The 20,477-nt window shown below is 40.8% G+C and overlaps 1 protein-coding gene and 1 pseudogene across 1 annotated transcript; both read right to left on the bottom strand.

The window, feature by feature from the left end:
• Positions 1 to 1,181: 1,181 nt before the first annotated feature.
• Positions 1,182 to 16,559, bottom strand: slc35e1 (solute carrier family 35 member E1). The gene is made up of 6 exons (XM_034080753.2): positions 16,178 to 16,559; positions 14,280 to 14,350; positions 9,245 to 9,382; positions 8,337 to 8,462; positions 5,424 to 5,669; positions 1,182 to 4,821 (listed from the first exon to the last, which is right to left on the bottom strand). The coding sequence occupies exons 1-6, from the start codon at positions 16,503 to 16,505 to the stop codon at positions 4,594 to 4,596; spliced, it is 1,137 nt and encodes a 378-aa protein (XP_033936644.1). The 5' UTR covers positions 16,506 to 16,559; the 3' UTR covers positions 1,182 to 4,593.
• A 2,073-nt stretch (positions 16,560 to 18,632) lies between these two features.
• Positions 18,633 to 20,380, bottom strand: LOC117445767 (mediator of RNA polymerase II transcription subunit 26-like; annotated as a pseudogene).
• Positions 20,381 to 20,477: the final 97 nt, after the last annotated feature.

Below are 20,477 nucleotides of genomic sequence, written 5' to 3'. Positions count from 1 at the left end.
CTATCTTGAGCCCTGTTGTCTTTTGTATCTTTGACTGTTTCAGTTTTGATTGAAACTCAAATTTCTGTTGTCTAATTTAGTGCTGACCACCTTTGGCCTTGGTGTACAAAATCCATTAATTTCAAAACACACCTGTACATGATTCCACATTACTAAACAGCAAGCCTAAATGCAACATCTATGCTCACAAGGTTTGCCTAAAATGAGCTTGAATAAGTGTAAACATTTGTGCAGGTCGGAAGCTTATACTTAATATTGGCTAAAAAAGAAGCGGCAGATTATGCACTCTTCCCTTGGGGCAGACTCATTTGCTCTGAGCAGCTGAACAAAGTCAGGGCTTCAGTATTATATTCAACCTTTAAATTGTATTTAAACTCAACCACAGTGGTCTTGACGATGCCAACTAGTACATGAAAATATTCACTTTGCCAGCATCAGTTTTTCCGGTCAGATCCTGCTTCTGTTGAAAAACAAAAACACAGCATGTAAACACTTGGTCACTCAGCTTCAGTTGGCCTAGTTTTTGGTCACCCATCATTAGACTTAGACCAAATTGGTAGTGAGCTTCCCTTTGCATGTCATAGACCAGGAAGAGTCCGGTCCAGGTTCAAAGATGTAACTGTAACATGAAGAGCGGGACGGTGGCTGAACTCTATCTGCAGGATTTCTTTGCAGGGTGTTGCTGAAAAAAGACATGCACTGACAGTATCTCTTGATTAAAGGTGATGACGTATGATTTACTCCGGATGAATGACACATCAGTCAGGGTCAAGTATGGAAGACATCCTTTGCGGAGATTGAAGAAGAGATCACATTCATTTTGACATGCTTCACTGCTCTCATCTCAAGAAGGGGAAATCGATGCTTGCATTTACTGATTTTTGGCCACCAGGGGGAAGAAAAACTCCCAAAACAGGAATCAAGTCTGGTCTCTAAGAATGTGATGAATATACAGTACCGAGTCCATCATCCATCTTATCTGTGGTGCCTGTAGCAAGAGCATACAGGTAACAGATTTAACACGCACATTATGCTCTCGGTAATTTACACACATACTCTGATGCTAGTGCAATACGTAAAACTATCTTTCAAGTGTGGCTGGAAATAACCCAACAGCTGTCACATTTAAACTTCTTTCTAAAAAGCTCCATAAACTTGATTAATGAAGACAACCAAAAATGTTCAATATTCCGCAATGCATTTATTCCCCCCCAAACATTTAAAAATAGCTTTTACTAAACAGAAGCAGACAAGGTGCACAGCTGCACCTCTGTTCAATGTTTTTTACACCATAAATACAAACCTATTAACAGCGGTTAAGTAAAAAGTATGCCTCGAGATGCACACACATAATAATCATACAAGTTTTACAAAGTAAACTCCCATTTCTCCACTCATTAACATTTACATCCCAGTTATTATCTTTACAGGTGAGAGCCAACATCCAAATAAAACATTTGTCTCCCAGTTAGCTCAGAAACAAACAGCCGGCAGGACACTGAAAACAAATGAATGGATACACTCATAAAACATGTGTCCTACAGGTTGTAGTTGATGCATTTTTACATCTTGCTCATAACATTTATTGCTAACTGCTTTTGGCAACATGAAGAGGAAAAAAAAGAAATCCAAAAGACATTAAAAACATTTGCTCCAGCAAAATACAATGACACAACATTTTTGAAAAAATAAAAACAGTATGACCAGGTTACATTACATTCTTTAACCACGAAAAGTGTTGTTTCCTCGTTGAGTAGTTTGGGTGTTATCGGTCGATGTCACACAGATGTTTAACATGTAGTCACATATACGCTGTTGATAAGTTCAGAGTGTGTTAGTCTTTGCTCTCTCCTCGCAGCTGAATGACAGCGTTTTGTCTGATCTCCATACGTGTATCTAATCATGCAGGGGTAAGATATGTTAGTTCACCTGATTTATTGCACCAATCTGATGCGTCCTTCTTTTTAACAAAAAGAAGGCTTTCATGTTGAGATATGTCACTTAAGGACCAATGGTTTTTCCAAAGATTCTGATGGATAACGGGATAACATTTCCCATTTTGATATTTAGAAAAATAGTTTTGAACGTGATACAACTATCAGCTCTTCTAAGTTAAAGGATCCAAAATATTCAAGAACAAATCTGTTTGAAAAAAGTTCCGTAAGTATTATGCGATTTAGAGTTGGGGTCATGATTGCTTGTGAAACTTTCTTGACAGCTCCACATAAGAAGTATTTCCAGACATCTGCTTCTTCAAGTTACTGCTAGTAACTATGAAGATGTTGCAAATAATATCCACTTGCCTTTGGGTCTTCACAGAATCATGCCATATAAAGAGGGTATTTTAGTCGTTAAATACCTGACTCTGGTCTGTAGTAAACTCAGTGTTTTGTGTTGGGAAGGAGAGGAGGTTTATCAAGTGTTTCAAACGGCTGCTTTCAGGGAGATAAAAAGAGCATTTACATTTAACTATATGAGATATGTACGGCTGTAAAACCAAACAGTCGTAAAGCTGCAGAGACGGGTTTTAATTCTCTGCCCTTTCGGTTTCAAGAGCAACAAATAGATATTAAAAAGTCATTTAAATACATCTAAATATAGAAATATTGGTTTAACGTTTTGAAGTTAAATGACTTTGAGTGAAAACAAAAACATCCTGGTATATAAATGCTACCTTTATGAAATGACAAGAATTCTATGCCGAGATCACAAAAAAATAATATATATAAAACCTAATATTGCTGCAGTGAGTTGCTTAGTGTGCATCAGAGATCCTGCACAAGAAAGGCATGTGACCCATGCTAACTCAATTAAATAAGGCTTTTCATTAATAAATGATAACTTGGGTGAAAGTTTTTCAGATATTGTAATAATCAATAATGCAAATCACATCTCTTGTCCACCAGGACATTACAATTGAGTCTTTAATTAAAAAAAAAAAAAAAAAATCCCAAACCTGTGATTTCATGCATGTCTCATTTTGAAGCTGCACACTGACCATGGGTGCTAATGTTGCAAATACACTTCAGATTAAAAACCCCAGGACAGACAGAAAATATCTGCGTAATGCATTCAAATGATGTGCAAACTCAAACCCGGCCTCTCAACGTGACAAAGCAGCTTTGGTTCAGACTGAAAACATTGAAGTGGCAGGAGAGAAAGATATCACTCAATCAATGAATAAATGCCAATTATCAGTTAAACAATGCACTGTTGTAAATCGATTCACCTACCAACTATACAATCTAAAAAAGGAAATAATAATAAAATGACAGTTTACATGATGAGACTAAAATGATACTTTGTTCTGGTAAACCCAATTTGAGCTTTTCACATGTGCTCCATAACAACAAATGGTGGACGTATTGGTTTCTTGGGGGAAAGGACAGATGTGTGGGAGGTCATGGACCGCTCCGAGACAGAGCTGGTCTCACTCCGAAATGTTATCTTAGTTAAAAGACACTTTGTGTGTTTAAAGGTTCTTGCTTTTAAAAACACTGGCTGACAACAAGTGTGACTGAAGGTAACCATCTCCCAAGTGCAACAATATAAACTGCATCGTTTTTTTGCAGACAAAATCAACGGATATGGATATTTTATACATTTATTTCGAAATGTGGGCATTTTTCTTCATCAGGCACATGTAATGTTATACCACGTTGAAAAGTGCAGTCTAAATGCTAGCTTTACCATGCTAACATGCTCACAAATGACGATGCTGCTTAGACGCTGATATCAGGTTTAATGTTTACCATGTTAGTATAGCATGCTAGTTTGCTAACTTTAGCACTAAACAAAGTAGAGCTGAGGCTGATGGGAATTGCCATTCGTTTTGTAGAAAGTTAGTCATAAAGAAGTATTGGACTAATTGAAATGTGTACCTCGTGGAGATACTAGATAAATCAGTGGATCTCCAAAGTGATTCAAATGAATCCCAAGTTTGAACCCCATACAACAGAATGCCCAGTGAGAGGGAGAGACCTGATTATCTTAGCATCAGGTGACAGTTACTTCAATTCCTCCATTGTCTACAAACAAGTCCCATCTGCCTTCAGCTTTTTGAAGAGTGACAAACAATTCAAACATCATTACAGGTGCCTAAAGAAGAAACCAAAACGCTAGGCCTTCCACTGAGACTACTCTGTTACACAATGTAACATGCCTGTTGTTTTGGTGTGATTTAGCGTCCAAATTAACATCCTATCCTCTGAAAGTGAACAAAAACAACCAACAAGAGATTATGGCTGGCTCATACATTTCCAGACGGCACGGTGCAAACCATTCATCCTCCTTTTTTTACGTGTCCACCTGCTGTTTTATATTTCTGTGATAACATGGCTACGTTTTGTTTCCTCTCAGACCATCTAATACAGTCAGTACCAAACTAATAAATAAACAATGACATACGGCAAAGCTGTCAGAAAGTGAAGTTCAGACGGGGCGGAGCGCGTCACTGGCCCTCTCTTGCCTCCCGTCCAGAACAAACAGCACTTGCCTTCAGTCTGGTGTTTGGAGCCGTGTGCCGCTGCAGAGAGGCGGCGGCCACACAGCAAAGTCTATGACAGCCGTGCAGAGCGAGGGCAAACCCCTCCCTCACACGACGTACTGGTGGCTATTGCCGTGGTTTGTCGTGTAGGCCTGCTGGCTGTACTGGAAGTGGTCGGTCAGCACGTTGTTCCTGCTGTGCTGCTGATCCAGGCCGTGGGAGAAAGGCACTGATCCGTTGGCCTGGAGCTTCTCCATCACCGGGTCGTCGAAGGAAACCAGGTCCTGCTTGGAGCTTGGCAGCAGCTTCTTCTCCTTGTTGGCGTCATACTTGGCCTGTTGGCAGGGGTGAAGGGCAGATTTTAAATGACTGGCTGTATGCCTACGGATCCTGCATAGCTGTGGTGGGAAAAATGTTTCTCACAGAGGATAAATACAGAGAGTCTAAAACATAACTATTTACTTTAAGTCTGTAGCCAAACAGCCACAAGTAGAATGGAGAGTGACAGAAATATTGGCAGTTGAGAAAAGAAGAACTGTAAAGCAAAAGCCAAGCCTATACATCGAGAATCTATAGAGCACATAGTTGGGGGTGGATGCTATGGAAAATAATGCAAACCTATTTTTTTTACACCACAAGATAAGGTTCAGAAAAGAATTGTAGGATGGAAATGGAGGATTCAAAATCAAACAACTTTAAATGTCACACATGTACACACAGGGAAATGCCCACACTGCATTTAACACATCTTAGTATTATGAGTATCTAGCAGCTTTTTTTATTTTCAGCTCTGGGGGAGCAGTGTGGGGGTCTCGCTCAAGGGCTTGTCATACTGTATGCAAATCAGAAACACTGGATGGCTCTTTAGGAGTTCTAAAATTAAAGGAACCTCTAATTTACCTCCTCTTACTGCCTCCCATTAGTCAGTGTGACTCACCTTGTTGTAGAGGAAGACGCCAACTATGGCCGCCATCATACCCATGACGTTTGTGTTGGTGACCGGGTTGCGCAGCATTAGCAGTGAGATGCTAATGACCATAATCCTCTTGGTGGCGTTTGCGACTGCGTAGCTGAGCGGGCTGACGATGTTCAGGACGCTGAAGGCGATGACGTTCTGAGCGAAGTTGCAGAAGCCGCTGATGAGGAGAAGGAAGAAGGTCCCCGACCATCCCTGGATGTCGGCCTGTGAAGAAAGCAGTACGGTCAGTAGTGCTGCACAATTAATCGAAAAAAGATCGTGATCTCGATTCAGACACCTATGCGATCTCATTTCTAAATTACGGCGATCTTATGACGTCATGCTGATATATATTTTTAATTATTTTGCTTCTGAATAATACCAACTTGCAATGTCAATCATACTTAAACGATGTAAAGCAAATATACTCTATGCATTTAACATTAAAGTACCATGATCGCATGCAAATGGTAGTGTTCTGTCTGTCTCTCCTCCTCCTCTCATGCAGTGGTAAGGCTGCAGCCACTAGGGTGGCCAGTTTTTGCGGAAGGAATAAGCAACCAGGTGTATTGCGGCTTCCACACCAGCGCTTTTCAGTTTCTAGCTTCGAGCGGGAGCTTTTCTGGTTCAGCTCCGGTTTCCTTTTTCAGCTCCCGCTCTGTGCACACCGCCCACTGGCGCCCCAGAGCTGCCCTTGCTGCGTCATGACGTCACCGTTTACATCGCTGATTTGCCCCCCAACGGCAGCTCACAACAACAACAACAACTGCGTCGGGTCGATGATCGTGTTGCTTTTAATCACACGAAGCCAGAATAAATTGAATAACGACTTCTCCAACCTTATACTTTGCTCCAGAGTGCCGTTGTTCATTGTTTATTAATGTGTTTCTGCAGCATTTACCGACCGCTGCAGTGCTGGCTGCTCTTCCACAGGAGTTTATTCTCCCGTTAGCTCCCGGTTAGCTCACACTGCAGCGGCCGCTCTAAAGTATTCACTGTCCGAATAACACAAGCAGCTGATGCATATCCCCAGTTCCCCTTAGCCTAAGTGAATGTGTGTCAGTCTGAATTGACACTGTTTGGTATCACAACGCTGTTATGAAAGTTTCTCTGGTATAAAACGGGTGATGTTAGCATAGCAACCGAAGCTAAACTGACTACTTGCATCCGATAGCTGCAATAATACAAAACAACACGTCTGCCTCTCTCCACAATGATCGATAACAGCGAACGGATGGTCAAAGTAAGGTACAAATAAACAGAATCACACGAAGCCTGGTTAGTGTTGCCTGACTTTATAAAGTGTGTTTATAGGCACTACTGCTTGTAGGCAGGCATAACAGTCGACCCATGTTCAGGGGAGGTGGGTTTAGTTTCCTGCACGCCTCGACGTAAGCGACGTCACCTCTTAGCTCCAAAGCTCTTGCCTCTGGACCGACAATTTTTTGGAGCTGGAAATGAAGCGGATTCCGGAGCTAAGAGCCGGCGCAGCTCCGGTGTGAACTGGAAACCCGGCGCTTTTCAGGCTCTAGCTCCGAGCCGGAGCTGAAAAGGCGCTGGTGTGAAAGGGGCATGTGAAAACAAGCGCAAAAGAACATGAGCACTTTAAACCTATATATGTCGGGTCTACAAGCTCTACAACCGCAACAACCATTATTACTTACTACCAAGCAACTTCACAGAAAGATAAGCCCAATGTGGCTTATAATAAGTATACCTGGCAACACTCACTGAATGCAGCACGTGAGGGCAGGAGCCGGCAGTATGTTTACAGAAGCGTTAGCATTAGCACTGATTAGCAAAGAGTGACGAGAGCGACTAGTAGTACAGGAAAAACAGAACTGAGTGACGAGGAGGTCGAGGACAATGACAACAACACCGATGAAAATCCTGGTGGCGACTCTGGCGAGAGTGAGAGGGAAGTTGTGCTTGTGCCGAAAAAAGTAGATGGACTGTGCTAGTAGCTAGGCAGCTTGGCTTTATTTACATTTATTCTGAAGCTGTAACTTTATGTTCTGTTCCGTTTTTATATTCAGTACTGACTGCAGTATTTAAGTTAATCCTTTTGATTCAGTGACATTACTACTCAGTGGAGTCTAGCACTTTGTTTAAGTTTATGTTTTTTTCAGTACAAGAACCTTTAAGTGCAGTAGTTAGAAGGCTTTTTTTATATTATTATTCTAAAGCTGTGAATGTTTTGTTTTTATATTCAGCACTGTGGTGAGGTATTTTGAGTAACTTAAGTGCATTCCTCCCTGTGACAAACAGGTTGGTGTTGTTGCACAGTAGTTGGGTGTCCTGTCACTGTGGACAGGTGCTACTGCAAAGTTTACATTTTGTTATTATAAAGCTGCAACAATTCTATTTTTTATGTTCAGCACTCAGGCAGCAGCAATATCTTTATTTTAGTTACTGTATGTTTTGTTACCAGAGAGACTTGAGTTTAAGTCAAGCACTTTGTTTAAAGCCACTGTCGTTGGCTGTCAAATTCATTTTAGTTACTCTATGTTTTTGCTCCAAGAAACTGAGACTTGGATTTAAGTCGAGCACTTTGATGTTGATGGTGTCTGTTTAAAGCCACATTTTGAATGTAGTAATGTTTGTTCAGTATTCAGCAACTACAGACTAAAGACAAAGTTATGTTTTTGTTACAAAAGAGACAAATGTTGTTCGTTTAAATTCATTATATTCACGTGACGTCTAAGAGTAAGAGGGCAATACATATTTTCATTGAAACGATGAGAATCGTGATCTCAATTCTTATGGAGGAAAATCGTGATTCACATTTGAGCAACAATTGTGCAGCACTAACGGTCAGGTTAGGTTGAGGAACCAAAACGAGCTGCTGAACTCTAGCCACTGTCACAAAGAAGTTCCTTTACTGCTACTCACCAGGTCTCCATTAACGAGAAACACGGAGAGGTCCACCAGAACCCAGGTGGGCAGCATGAAGAAAACTGCATTAAAGCCCAGGATGTTGAGCAGCCTCAAGTGATGGATCTTTGTGTCGCGCAAAACCTTTAATAAGGGGAAGAAAACATTTAGACAAGGAGGAAGTAAACTAAACAAAAGTCATACTACTCCATACAAGTCAATAGTGATGCCATATTCTGGGTCCTTTATTGTTACATGACAGAGTTGACAACACCAATCGCTTTAGAACAAAAACTAATTCAGCAACCTTATAAAAGTCAGCTAATATATTTTTAACCAGGACATTATTTATAATAGTGTTGAAAAGTAAATCGCTTTGTGGAGTTGTTGCCATAAGCCAGACTTGTGCCAAACGAGAAGCCAGACCCAGAACATTAATTATTTCCAATGAAAATAGGTCAGCCAGGAGATGACAATATTCCATTTTCAATCCTGTTTTTTTAACCTTAAGTTTTATTATGTGTCCACCACGAAATCCAAAATCCCAGAACTAACTAACAGCAATATTTTCAAATCACTAAGTAGACTTTGCTGTGTCTATTTGTGATAGTAATATTGCCAATTACCAGCATTTGGTTGAACATGAGGCCTGCATGCAATATCACATACACACTATTTCGTTAAGGCAACAACACCAGGGGCGCATACGGACATAGTCGAAAGAACAATAGTCGTGAAATGCAGTTGCTCATTTCAACACAGAACCATTTCACTTTTCTGACCGCATTTTATATACAAAAAACCCCTCAAACAAACATAAAACATGTCATTTTATGGCATTTCACATCAAAGCACCCAGAAGCAACACTTTTCACTTTCCACATCTTAGTCATCATGGGGCACACTCCAGCATGACAATGATTTACCTTTTTGGAGAAGATGTTCTGCAGGGAGAAGCAGAGCGTGGCAGCCAGAGCGCTGATGAGTCCTGAAAGATCAAAGGACAGCTCGGTGGCCGTGGCCAGCAGCACCCCCCCGATGATGGGGATGAGCGACACATACACCTACGATAGAAACAGAGTCAGCAGAAACCCAGAGGAACAACATTCAGTTTATATCCATCAAAACATCACTCGCTGCATGCTACTAAAACTAGTAAGAATGATCATTTTGATAATTGATTACACATTAAAGTAATGGCAGAAATGAACAAAATGCGTGCTTTTTCCGGACTCTTTCATGGAGATGTTATGCTTTTCTCCGTTTTATATCCCAGTGAACTGCATCTTTGGGTTTTGGACTGGCAAATTAAACATTGAAAGTGATCAGCTTTAACTTTGAGAAATAGATAGGGATAGACAAAGTATGACATTCTTTTGACTGAACTAGGATAAGAAATACTTAAAAACATTTAAAAATTAAATACACAAGAGAAAATATGAGTAAACAACTACATGTTTTTTAGGATAATCACCATTGTATTGCTTATATTGTAAATGTGGGGGAAAACTTGTGTGTAGCAATGCAGTGGGTGTCACCGACTTAGGAAGGAGACACGGGGAGAGCTGGAGCTTTGATGGCAAACACTGATGGTTTTATTTGGAGCTTCAGCCGGAGAATTAACATCACAAGTCCAAGAGCCAGAGATTCTGAACTTCATGGGAGAGTTGCCACGTCAATTCTGAAGAACTCTACCCCAGACCCGTGTGTTTAGCTAGTTCAGAGAGAATATCAACATTGTGCATAACAAGATAGAATCATAACACTCTATCAGCTGACGCCAGCAGGCAGACAAAACACAGAGCACAGCAGCCATAGGCTACAGGTGCGTGTGCTCAGTCAGGGCAGTATGAACGGATACACTGGGTCCAAAGTTATGGGCCTTGGAAATGATTTCCCCAACAGTAAAGAGTTATGTATTTGTCACAATTAAACTCTCGTCAACAATTAAATATTTTATTCTTCATTATAGTGTTTTTGTATACAAACAAACAATTCAGGGAATGAAGGATTGCATTTTGTCTTTATATTTTAAAATATTACCATTAGTAGTATTGTTGATGTACTGCATAAAGCTAGTGTTACGAAGTTAAACGGGTCATAACCATTTTTAGTAATCGAGTTCGGTAAAGAATAGTTTCAGCGCTAGATAGATTTCTGAGAGAATAATTGGCAGATTATTAGCTGATGAAAATAAACTTAAGCTGCAGCCCAACGTGAATCATTAAAAAAAGCCTAAATTCCAAGCACAAAACACAACTTGTATCCCAGAAGAAACTCTCTCAAACTTCTTTACTAAACTTTGTAAAATGCACAAAGTGCTGCAGGAGCGTTATTAATCTATCCTACCACATGTTAAGATGGTGAGGCAAAACGTTCACACGTGGAGGCTGCACCTGGAGGTGCTAACCCCTCTTTCTGAAACTTGAGGAAAACACCTTAAAGGCTGAAACCATCAGAAACATCTGAAGCCAGCTTTATTTGCATTTAGAAAATGTTTGATTGTGATGACAGAGACATGCAGTTGTTATGAAACCCTCTTGTGCAGCCACTCAGTCACCCACTCTCCTCAAACCAGCTACACCGAGGGAAACTGAGAAAAAACACCAATTGGATGTTCAGTCCATTTACCGCCTTTAAAAGAACGACTGCCCATAGTTATACTGTTCGAGTAAACGCTCATATATACACTGGCAACCAGAATAAGGAACTTGGTGGTATGAGAACAGACTGTTCCTTAAAGCTCTCTTCATTTGTTGGTTGATGATTAGACCATTTCAACAGGATGCAGAACAAAGAAGCAGAGCAGCTCTTGGCAACGACTTTATAAAATGATCTTCTGCCAACAAGGGACATGCAGGTATATCCGATATGTACTTTAAGACAATGACACTATTGTAACGGGAGTGGTGCTCTTTTTTTAGAAACCCTGAAATACAAGATGGGCCTTGTCTGGTTCAGCTGAGGCCTAGATTTCTCTCCCATTTTACAACTCATTGTGGAATTTCATCCAGGAGGCTTTCCCAGCTTAAAGGGAAGACTATACCAATGCTTTCAAAGAAGGTACTGTTTAGTCACAAGTACTCTGTACTCATAAGCTCCACACCGTCCACCTGATTAGATACACTTTCAATGCAATCCAATACAACTGTTCTACAATACGGTTTGCTTTTGACGACTGTTGTAAGTCACTGAGTATGTTTCGTACAGTCTATGATATTTATATTTTAACAAAACTGAGGCCATGTCTAAACTAAGTATTTATTCAGCGTGAGGCCGTACTGCTCATCAAACATGATCTGCACACACACGTGATGAGCGTCATGCTCCGTGTGTGTGGGGCAGCCTGTCTGAATACTGAACTGTCCACTGCAAGGTTAACCTGACAGGCTGATGCTAGACTCAGAGGTCCCCTCCTTATTCACATTTAAGAGAACTTGAGTGTAACATGTTTAACCATCAGGATGGAAAATGAGGTTGTATATCAGAGGATAAACGTTTTCGCCTCCATCATTGTTTATTTAATACCGAGTGGTAGAGGCAGATATTGAGCTTCTTTTTATTGACATCTACTTTGTCTACATTATACAGCTGCACAGAGCATACTTGAAAAAAAAGGTAAAACTACACTATAGCAACGGGGGGGGGGAAGCACCGTAACAATTTGACGACAGTTGCTATACATGAAGAAAAATACAGCCTAGATCTTAACTCCTGTTAATGGGTTTGTACAGTAGAGCTCTCAAAGTTGTCAACTATTATTCTATTTCACAGCTTTTTTCTGACTCTAGCTTCTTAATTATGTTCTGGTTCCTTTACTCCCATAGCACATTGAATATCTTTTTTAGTTGTGGAAAACATTTGAAAATGTCATTCTCTTGTGAAATGCTGATTGATATTTTTGACCAAACAGCCCATCGAGAGAATAACCGACAATGAACATGTGTTATTAGTTGCAGGCATTTCATTCAGTATCTATTACAGTGATGGGAGTTATTGGGTTTTTGTGCAATATCTATGTGGTAGAAGTGTCAAAGCTTATCGAGACTGTCACATGTGATGCTAATAATATGACTTGTTGAAGGTTTTATTTAGTGTGTGAAGAACCTCTGTTTAATTTGATGCTGACATAACACTTTAAGTTTGATACTCTCCATCCACTCGAGTTGATCCTCCACGGTAAATCTCTCCCATCCCTTCGCTCATGGATTAATATTAGTGGTGCACGATAATTATCGGTCCGATATTAGGAATTATGACGTCATCCCGATAAACCCGATAAAAGGATTAATAGCCCCGATAATATACAATATATTTTACTGCGGTAAAAATACTGCGGTGTGGGTGGATTGGGATGAGGGGCGCTTGTTTTCACTCGGCGCCTCCCGTTTCGCCAGTACTGTGGTATAGTGGTTTAGGAAGAGGGAGTTTTTCACAAATCCAGCGCTCCCTAACTCATGCCTGGCTGTGACGTAAATGGTGTGCGGCCGTGAAGCCAGGACAGTAAACAAACATGTCGTCGGTAGTATGGGACTATTTCAAAGTTTCAGAGTAGATAGTTCGCTTGCTATTTGTATTAACAAAGAAGAAGTTCCACGAGGAGGGAAAAAGGCAACGAGCTATAATACTGCCAACCTGATTAGTCACCTGAAACATCGCCACGATGGTGTGTTAAAAGCGTACGAAGACGCCTGCGCTGCTAAACTAGCGGCGAATCCAAAGCCAGCAGCGAATCCAAAGCCAGCTGCAAAGGCACCGGGGCTTTTACCTATCGACGAGGCTTTTGAAAAAGGCAAGAGGTTTGCCAGAGACGACCCAGGGTTAGTTTGTTCATAGTATTAATGCTCATGTCATTTGCTCACTACTAGTCTTTTTTTTACCACCAGGTGTGCAAAAACTACAGGTACATTTAATATATATATATTATATTATTATCGGTCTTGAGAAGCAGGAAGTTATCGGTATCGAGTTTCTAAAAACCAATATCGTGCATCCCTAATTAATATCAAACAAAGAGGGTGGGCATAGCAGCTGATTTGTCCTCAAAAATCATGACACCGCTAAGCCATACAATCAATCTCTCATATCACTCCTTGCGCTGCTTTAAAGATGCCTTTCTACCTGCTGCACACGGCATACCAACATACTGCATTAAACAAAAACAAGTTCAAAGACATGCATCAACACAACCCCAGTTGGCTGCTGTAATATTAGAAGTAAGAAAGTGGATCACATCACTCCTGTTCTGAAGTCCTTACACTGGCTTCCTGTGTGTCAAAGAATAGATTTCAAAATACTGCTGCTGGTTTATAAAGCACTGGATGGTTTAGGCCCAAAATACATTTCTGACCTCCTGCTAAATTATGAACCATCCAGATCTCTCAGGTCTTCAGGGACTGCTCAGCTTTCTGTCCCCAGAGTCAGAACTAAACATGGAGAAGCAGCGTTCAGTTATTATGCTCCAAATATCTGGAACAAACTCCCAGAAACCTGCAGGTCCGCTGCAACTCTGACTACTTTTAAATCCAGCAAGAAGACTTTTCTTTTTGTCGCTGCTTTTAATTGAACTATTCACATCTTAAACTGCACTGTAACTTTTATCCATGTACTTTTTCTTTTAATGTTTATCTTATTAGCTTTTCTTTTTAATGACTGATTTTAAATGCCATTTTCTTAATGTCTTTCATTTTTTGTAAAGCACTTTGAATAGCCTTGTGTTGAAAAGTGCTATATAAATAAACTTGCCTTGCCTTGAGTGAATTGGGGATTTAACAGGTGGATGTGGAAATACCAACTTCCACCCCCCTATAGAACATCTGATCAGGGACAAAAGCCCCTGCAGATATCCGTGATACGGCAGTATAGGCGCAGCAGTACTGTGCCACGTCACCACTGCTCGGTGTCAAACACTGAGAAACAGAGCGGGCCTTGTGTCCTGTTTGCAGAGTCGGACCTACTCACCTTTGTGCTTTGCTTCTCCTTCATGATGATTCTTGATAGCAGCACAACCCATATTGGCATTGTAGCTTTCACTGTGAGAGAAAGAAAGAATAGAGAAAGGCACAATTTCAGCTGGGAAATTACAACAAACTATGTCTGTGTCTCCATATCAAACATATTGCCCTTTAAATGGTTGAGAGTACAAGACTGATTACATTTGAAAAGCTACTGGGTCAAAGCCAAGCCAAGCTAAACACACCTTCATTGTAATGCGTCACTTACTAGCATAGGTTTATCCTGATGGTGTGTGTTACCAACAATGAGACTTAAAAGCCATGAAAACTAGATTCAGCTCAGTTTAAACAACTTTTATCCACATGGACAAAGTGACTTTGAAACTTTAGAGAGAGAGAGAGATTTATTGACATGGCAGCTGTGCCTCTAAAGTTGTTTCCAAGGACCAACAAGGTCCCGTGTGTGTAGAGGTGATCAAAACAGCCAAGAATAGTTTAATTGTAAAGTGTATTTAGTTAACTTTAGGACAAACTATTAGAAGATATGACTGTTTACTGTGGTATTTAGAAAATGAATTTCAGGTAACAATTAAAATATGAGGATATTGGTTAAATAACACAGGAGGTCATAACGATAAACTGATGGTGACAGACCTCGTCTTTCCCTCCCTACACTTGCATTTCGAATGTAATTTAAAAGAGAGAGAAACAACTGTAAATAAGCACAGTTACAGTTGATTTGACAGGTGCTGTTGAAATTTGAATTCATAAGGAGAAGTGTTTAATAAGCTTTCAATCAATGTAGTCCAAGTAGAATTGACACCTCTCTTAAAATAGATAAAAGAGAAAACTGAACAATCAAACAGTCATAAAAAATCATGACGTATGACCTTCAAACTGTTGTTGTATAAGACTGACAACTGAATTGTATTTCAACTGTCAAATACCGATGGAAACTAATGGAATGAAGCTACACGGTTATTTAAAGCAGTTTAAACTAGTTGAGTGTGTCAATGGGAGCTGTCATCAGTCATGACAGACTCTGATTTTGAAATATTTTAAAAACAATGTGGTAATACTTTAGACTGCAAATTGTGCCGTTCTAAAAAACTGTATTGCATTATAATGAACGGTATTTCATTATTAAGTACAGACGTATTGATATAGAAATGGGTGGAACATAGTTGTACAAACTTATCAGTATAATAGACAGCCTCCAAAAAACCCTCTATAAACAGTTTCAAATAATGGTAATATATTGAGTGGCTGATAACATTTGAACCATCAATATCCACTTGGCCTGTGGGAAAAAGGATAACTTTGGACTGTGAAACTACTTTGGTTTGTCAGTTTTGGTTCCGTTTCAGAGAACAGTATTTCCTCCCCTTCCTGCCCAGCGAAAACAATGCATCTTCAAATATGAGGATTTTTTCTGATAAACTACACTAATTTAAGTGTTGACAAAATGTCCAACTTCTTAAATCATACATTGCCTAACAACCGTGCAAATGAAAATGAATCATCAAAAAGCTGAAGCTTTTGAAGCAGCGATCAAAGTTAAAGACGCGCAACACCAAACAGGTTCAGTCCTGGACCCTCCACCCTGACGTATTAGCTTTAATTAAGTTGGGGAGCTAGCTAACAGTAGCTAGTTAGTTACTCTTAAATGGAGCCTCAAGCGGACCAATTTTAAGTTAGCGGGTCGATGGTAAGTTAATAAATCCTATGAAAGCATGTCTGTTCACGGACGCCACGCTGACCCGGGCTCACAGGCTCCTTTATGTCGGTGTCGCCGAGTTGCCCTGCGTTAGCCACGTAGCTAACAGCTGACGGTGCGGACACATCATCAAGTTACCAGGTGGCCTCACATTATCTCACACATTCATGCAAACAGGCTGTACTCACCGGTGTGCGCATATGAAACGGGTACTTTCCATATGCTGAAGTGGGCAGACACAGATGCAAAGTATTTTCCGAAAGCTAGAGGCAGGATGGTCCACCGGTAGTAACTGCTCGGCAGTTCTGTTGTGGGGACTCCCCATGCCCGCAGCAGCGGCGGGAGGAACACGACGATAGAGATGATGTGGAACAGAGAAACTGTGACGGGGTACGGGAAATCATTCAGGATGATTTTATTGACGATGTTGCCCCCTGAGCTGACCGTGTACCAACACACACACAGAAAAAATATCCGGATCCCTTCCCTAACAGGGGGCCGGTCCGCCGCAGCCATCTTCCAGCGCGGAGTGACGAGTCACCGGCGGAGAGTCCGCCTGCACCGGGAGCTGCTCCGCGTCACTCTGACACAATGGAGCCCAGGCAGCACTTCCGGCCGCGCGTTTCAAAATAAAAGTCATCTGCAGACATGTTAATGATGGAACCTTCTGAGCCGCATTAAAATGGTAGATTTGGGAAAATTAACTAACTTGTAACTTGTAACTTGCCATGTAGGTATTTTCCTGGTAAACAGGTTCTAATAAACTTTGCTTGTGACTATCTGTGCATTTCTATTATTCTTGTCGGTTTACACATATGCACAACATCTAATTGTTTTTATTAATTAACAAAGGGTCATTGAATTGGACTCAATTGTGAATCTGCAGTTTTAATACATTTCTCTTTCAATTTCCAATGTATTCTCTCAGTATCTGAAAAAACCCATAAGAGACAGTTTATTATATTATAAACAACACACATTAAACGTTCAAAGAGACAGGGGAATGTTTGGTATTTTGGGATAAAAATATACTTGAAATTATAATTAATAAAAAAGAGTTGCTAATCATTTTCTGTTGAGCTAATTGACACATTGGAATCAGCTTCAAAATTCGTCTATAGATGTGTAATTGCATCAATGACTGTGTGGATGTGTTACAACTGCTCATAAGCATACTTATGTATAGGAGTATCCTAAGAATTAATCAAAAATATTAGTTAGCATGCAGAGATTCTGCACTGTGGAAACTATTTTCAGTTAGATTACAGGAGGTAATTTTAAAGGGCTACTTTTTATTCCTGAAAATAAGACACTCCCAATTAATTCAGTTTTTTTTTTATTAACACATATCAACATGTCCGCTTAAAGGACTAAGTAGAAATATGTTCTCGCATGTTACCGAACACAACAGGCTAATTTCTGTACATTCAATAAGGCTCCGTCTTTAGGGAAAAACACAGTTTCCATAAGGCAAACAGTATGCTACAGGAATGATATGAAGTACTTTATCCAGCATTTCAATGTAGTTTGTCCTGACAGAAGACAAAGATGCAAAACTAGGAGAATAGTCTGCTCTGCCATTTCAATACATATTTCACAGTAAAGGGAAAAGGCAAGTATAAATAACTTGTTTTCACATTATCAGAATGTGTCCATTTTGCAGTTTTCCTGTGTGAAGTAAGTTGGTTTTTAAGCAGTAAATGCTGAACAAAGAAATCTAACAATGAAAATGAAAGAAGTCGTGAACATGTATATAAATCACAAAATTAATATATAAAGTAAATAAATATTATACTTGACAGCCTCAGACTTCTTTATCAGAGTGCATTGTTCAAACCTCATACAGGCCTTTCTTTCTGGAAGTGAGGTCACATTATTTTAACAGCATTCAAACCAAAACACCACAAGAAAATATTTAAATGTTTTTCAAGCAGAAGGTTTTTCTTCATGCTAAAAGCCACTGCAGGAGACAGTTTGTGCAATGGGGAAACAGCAGTTTCTAAAGAGGTGCAGTGACGAGGTTTTGCACAGGATTTGATAGTTTTCTAACACCAAGGAGAATGACATACTTAAAGATGGCATTCAATTCAGCTTTTCAAGCTTAAACAGCACTTTTAAAGATGCATTAGTAAATGCAAACAAACCCTCATTAGTACCAATTATGTAGCTTACCAGTCTCAATTGAAAGGTGAAACATTTTTAACACATAAGACAAACAAAACTTAAATTGAAAAATACTGCACGTGAAATAAATGTAAAATGACAGACAATTCAGTAAAAGTCACATTCCACAGGTCATGTGGGATTTCCTAAGACAGATCAAATGCAGCTGTGCAGTTTAATGTGATGTCCTCTCACCATACAAAGAATGGCAGGTATGGGGAGCTCAATGTGTACAGTTACTAAATAGTAAGGTATGCATAGCCCTCTTTCCTTTGTGCCGTCCTCACACAATGTTCATGAACTCATACACAACACTGATTACCTCCTGTGCTCCACACACACCCCGTAGGCAGCACATAGACTCCACTTTTCAGCCGCAATGCAAAACTGCCTCTAATAAATAAAAGAGCTTGACCAACGCAGAGCTTGCTTTGCCTCAACCATGAAGGCAGTTTACAACTTCCCAACCCGAGCTCAGATTTAATCCAGACAGACGTATGGCAGTATGTTCAACCTGCTCTCATCTCCATGCGGGGTCTAAAGAGATGCACTCTGTCCAGTCAGTACCAAGTACCCTTTGTGTCATAGCAACCATTAACCCCGGACCAGTGTTGCTTGTGTAATTTGTTTCAGGTCTTCGTTGATGACCTCTCTGCTAACCCCAGTAAATCCTGGCTGGAGTTCTGGGGCCAGCACGTGTGTTTTCTTCACATCTGTAGTGCGGGGTTTCCTCTTTTTTCAAAAATTCTTTCAAAAAGTGTGCACCAGGGGTGTTGGTGCCTGACGACGCCAGACACAGCTTTGCTTTGCTGGCTAAGGTACGACTGGATGATTTCGCTCCGTGACAGCGCTTTCCAGTCTGTCTGCTGGAAGGGACTGGGAGGAACTGGGGGATTCAGCTTCGGCTGCTCTGAACACTGAGGTTCCAATCTTGACATCCCCCTCCTGGCAAATCTCCTTCTGGGAGAGGATTTTATCTGTCCCTGTGACAGCGTCAAATGTCAGTCTCCGTCTTTTAACCTGACTGGTTTAGTGCTGTCTTCTACAGTCTGTCCCTCTGAATGTATCACATGGTCTTTAGGCCTGTTTTTCTGTTTTTTCCTTTTCTCTGTATTGCTAATAGCACCATAAGCTTCCAAATTGACCACATCCCCACAGGAGGAGTCATAGGACTTGAGAAGAGACGTACTGGGAGGCCTGCGCTGAGAATGCAATTCTGAACCATCTGTGTGTAAACCCTGAACACAACCAGCGGAAGGCTGAGAGGATGGCCCCTGCCCAGAGGTGTCCCCAGGTCCGGGCCTCACAGTGGGGGTTGGAAGACCTTGTGCTTGTGATGCAGTTTGGTTTACACCAGTTTCCTGAATTGGAGTTTGAGGAGTGTGCAAGGAACAGCCTGGGCTTCTGGGTCGATGCTGCCCTCCAGAGACAGCTTGCTCCCGTCTGGCCTGCTGCTGCAGAACTGATGCTTTTAGCAAAGAAGAAGTGCTAGGAGGCTTGCTGTATCCCAGGGCACTTGGATGAGGTTTGACAGCATTGACTGGGATTTTAATTAGTCTGTCATTGTCCAAAGGCTCTGAAATCTCCTTGTCTAAAGGCTGATGTGTACGAGTATCTTTAAAAATGTCAGAGCTACCACCAATTCCATTGGTTGGCAGCTGTTTGGAGTTTTGCATTTGATCATTTAGAGTCATTTTGGATCTCTTTGCTGGTAAGAGCAGTTCTTCTTTGTGGTCACCCTTACCTTTCCTGGTGCTTGTTTTCTCAACCTTCGGGGAGTAGCAGTTGTTGAAGTCATTTCTGTTCTTCAACTCTGAACCCGTTTTAGTTGATGGTGTGGTGGCAGCTGGAGTGGAGACGCAGGAATGAGCACCACCATTGGAAGACCATGATGCACCAGTGTGTCCTTTGGACAACATCTCTCCCTTTCCTGGCTCAATTAACTTCTGCCAAGTCCGCAGCAGCTTCTTGGCCCTTCTTGCAAGGTCCTCATTCTTAGTTTTCTTTCGGACATCGTTGATGAGCTTTCCAAGGCGGGTTTCCTTTAAGGAGATAAGATTAGTGGTTAACAGCAATTATATTATGAACGGATTCAGCTGCCATATATTTGGAAAGGACATACTGTAGGACTGAATGTAACCCACCTCCAGTGCCTCTTTGGTGATAGGATATTTCTCCAAATAGGAAATCACCTCCATGACTACCACCATGTTGCATATCTGCTGAAAAGACACATAGGTATATATTACAATCCCCTCCTCGGTCATCATTATTGTCTTAAGCATCACCATCACAGTGTCCACGTGCAGTTGTTGTTATGCAGTG

This window comes from Pseudochaenichthys georgianus, chromosome 4 (assembly GCF_902827115.2).
Source record: "Pseudochaenichthys georgianus chromosome 4, fPseGeo1.2, whole genome shotgun sequence".
Taxonomy (NCBI): Eukaryota; Metazoa; Chordata; class Actinopteri; order Perciformes; family Channichthyidae; genus Pseudochaenichthys; species Pseudochaenichthys georgianus.
Note: the sequence above shows the minus strand (reverse complement) of the source record. Positions and strands in the feature narration are given on the sequence as shown.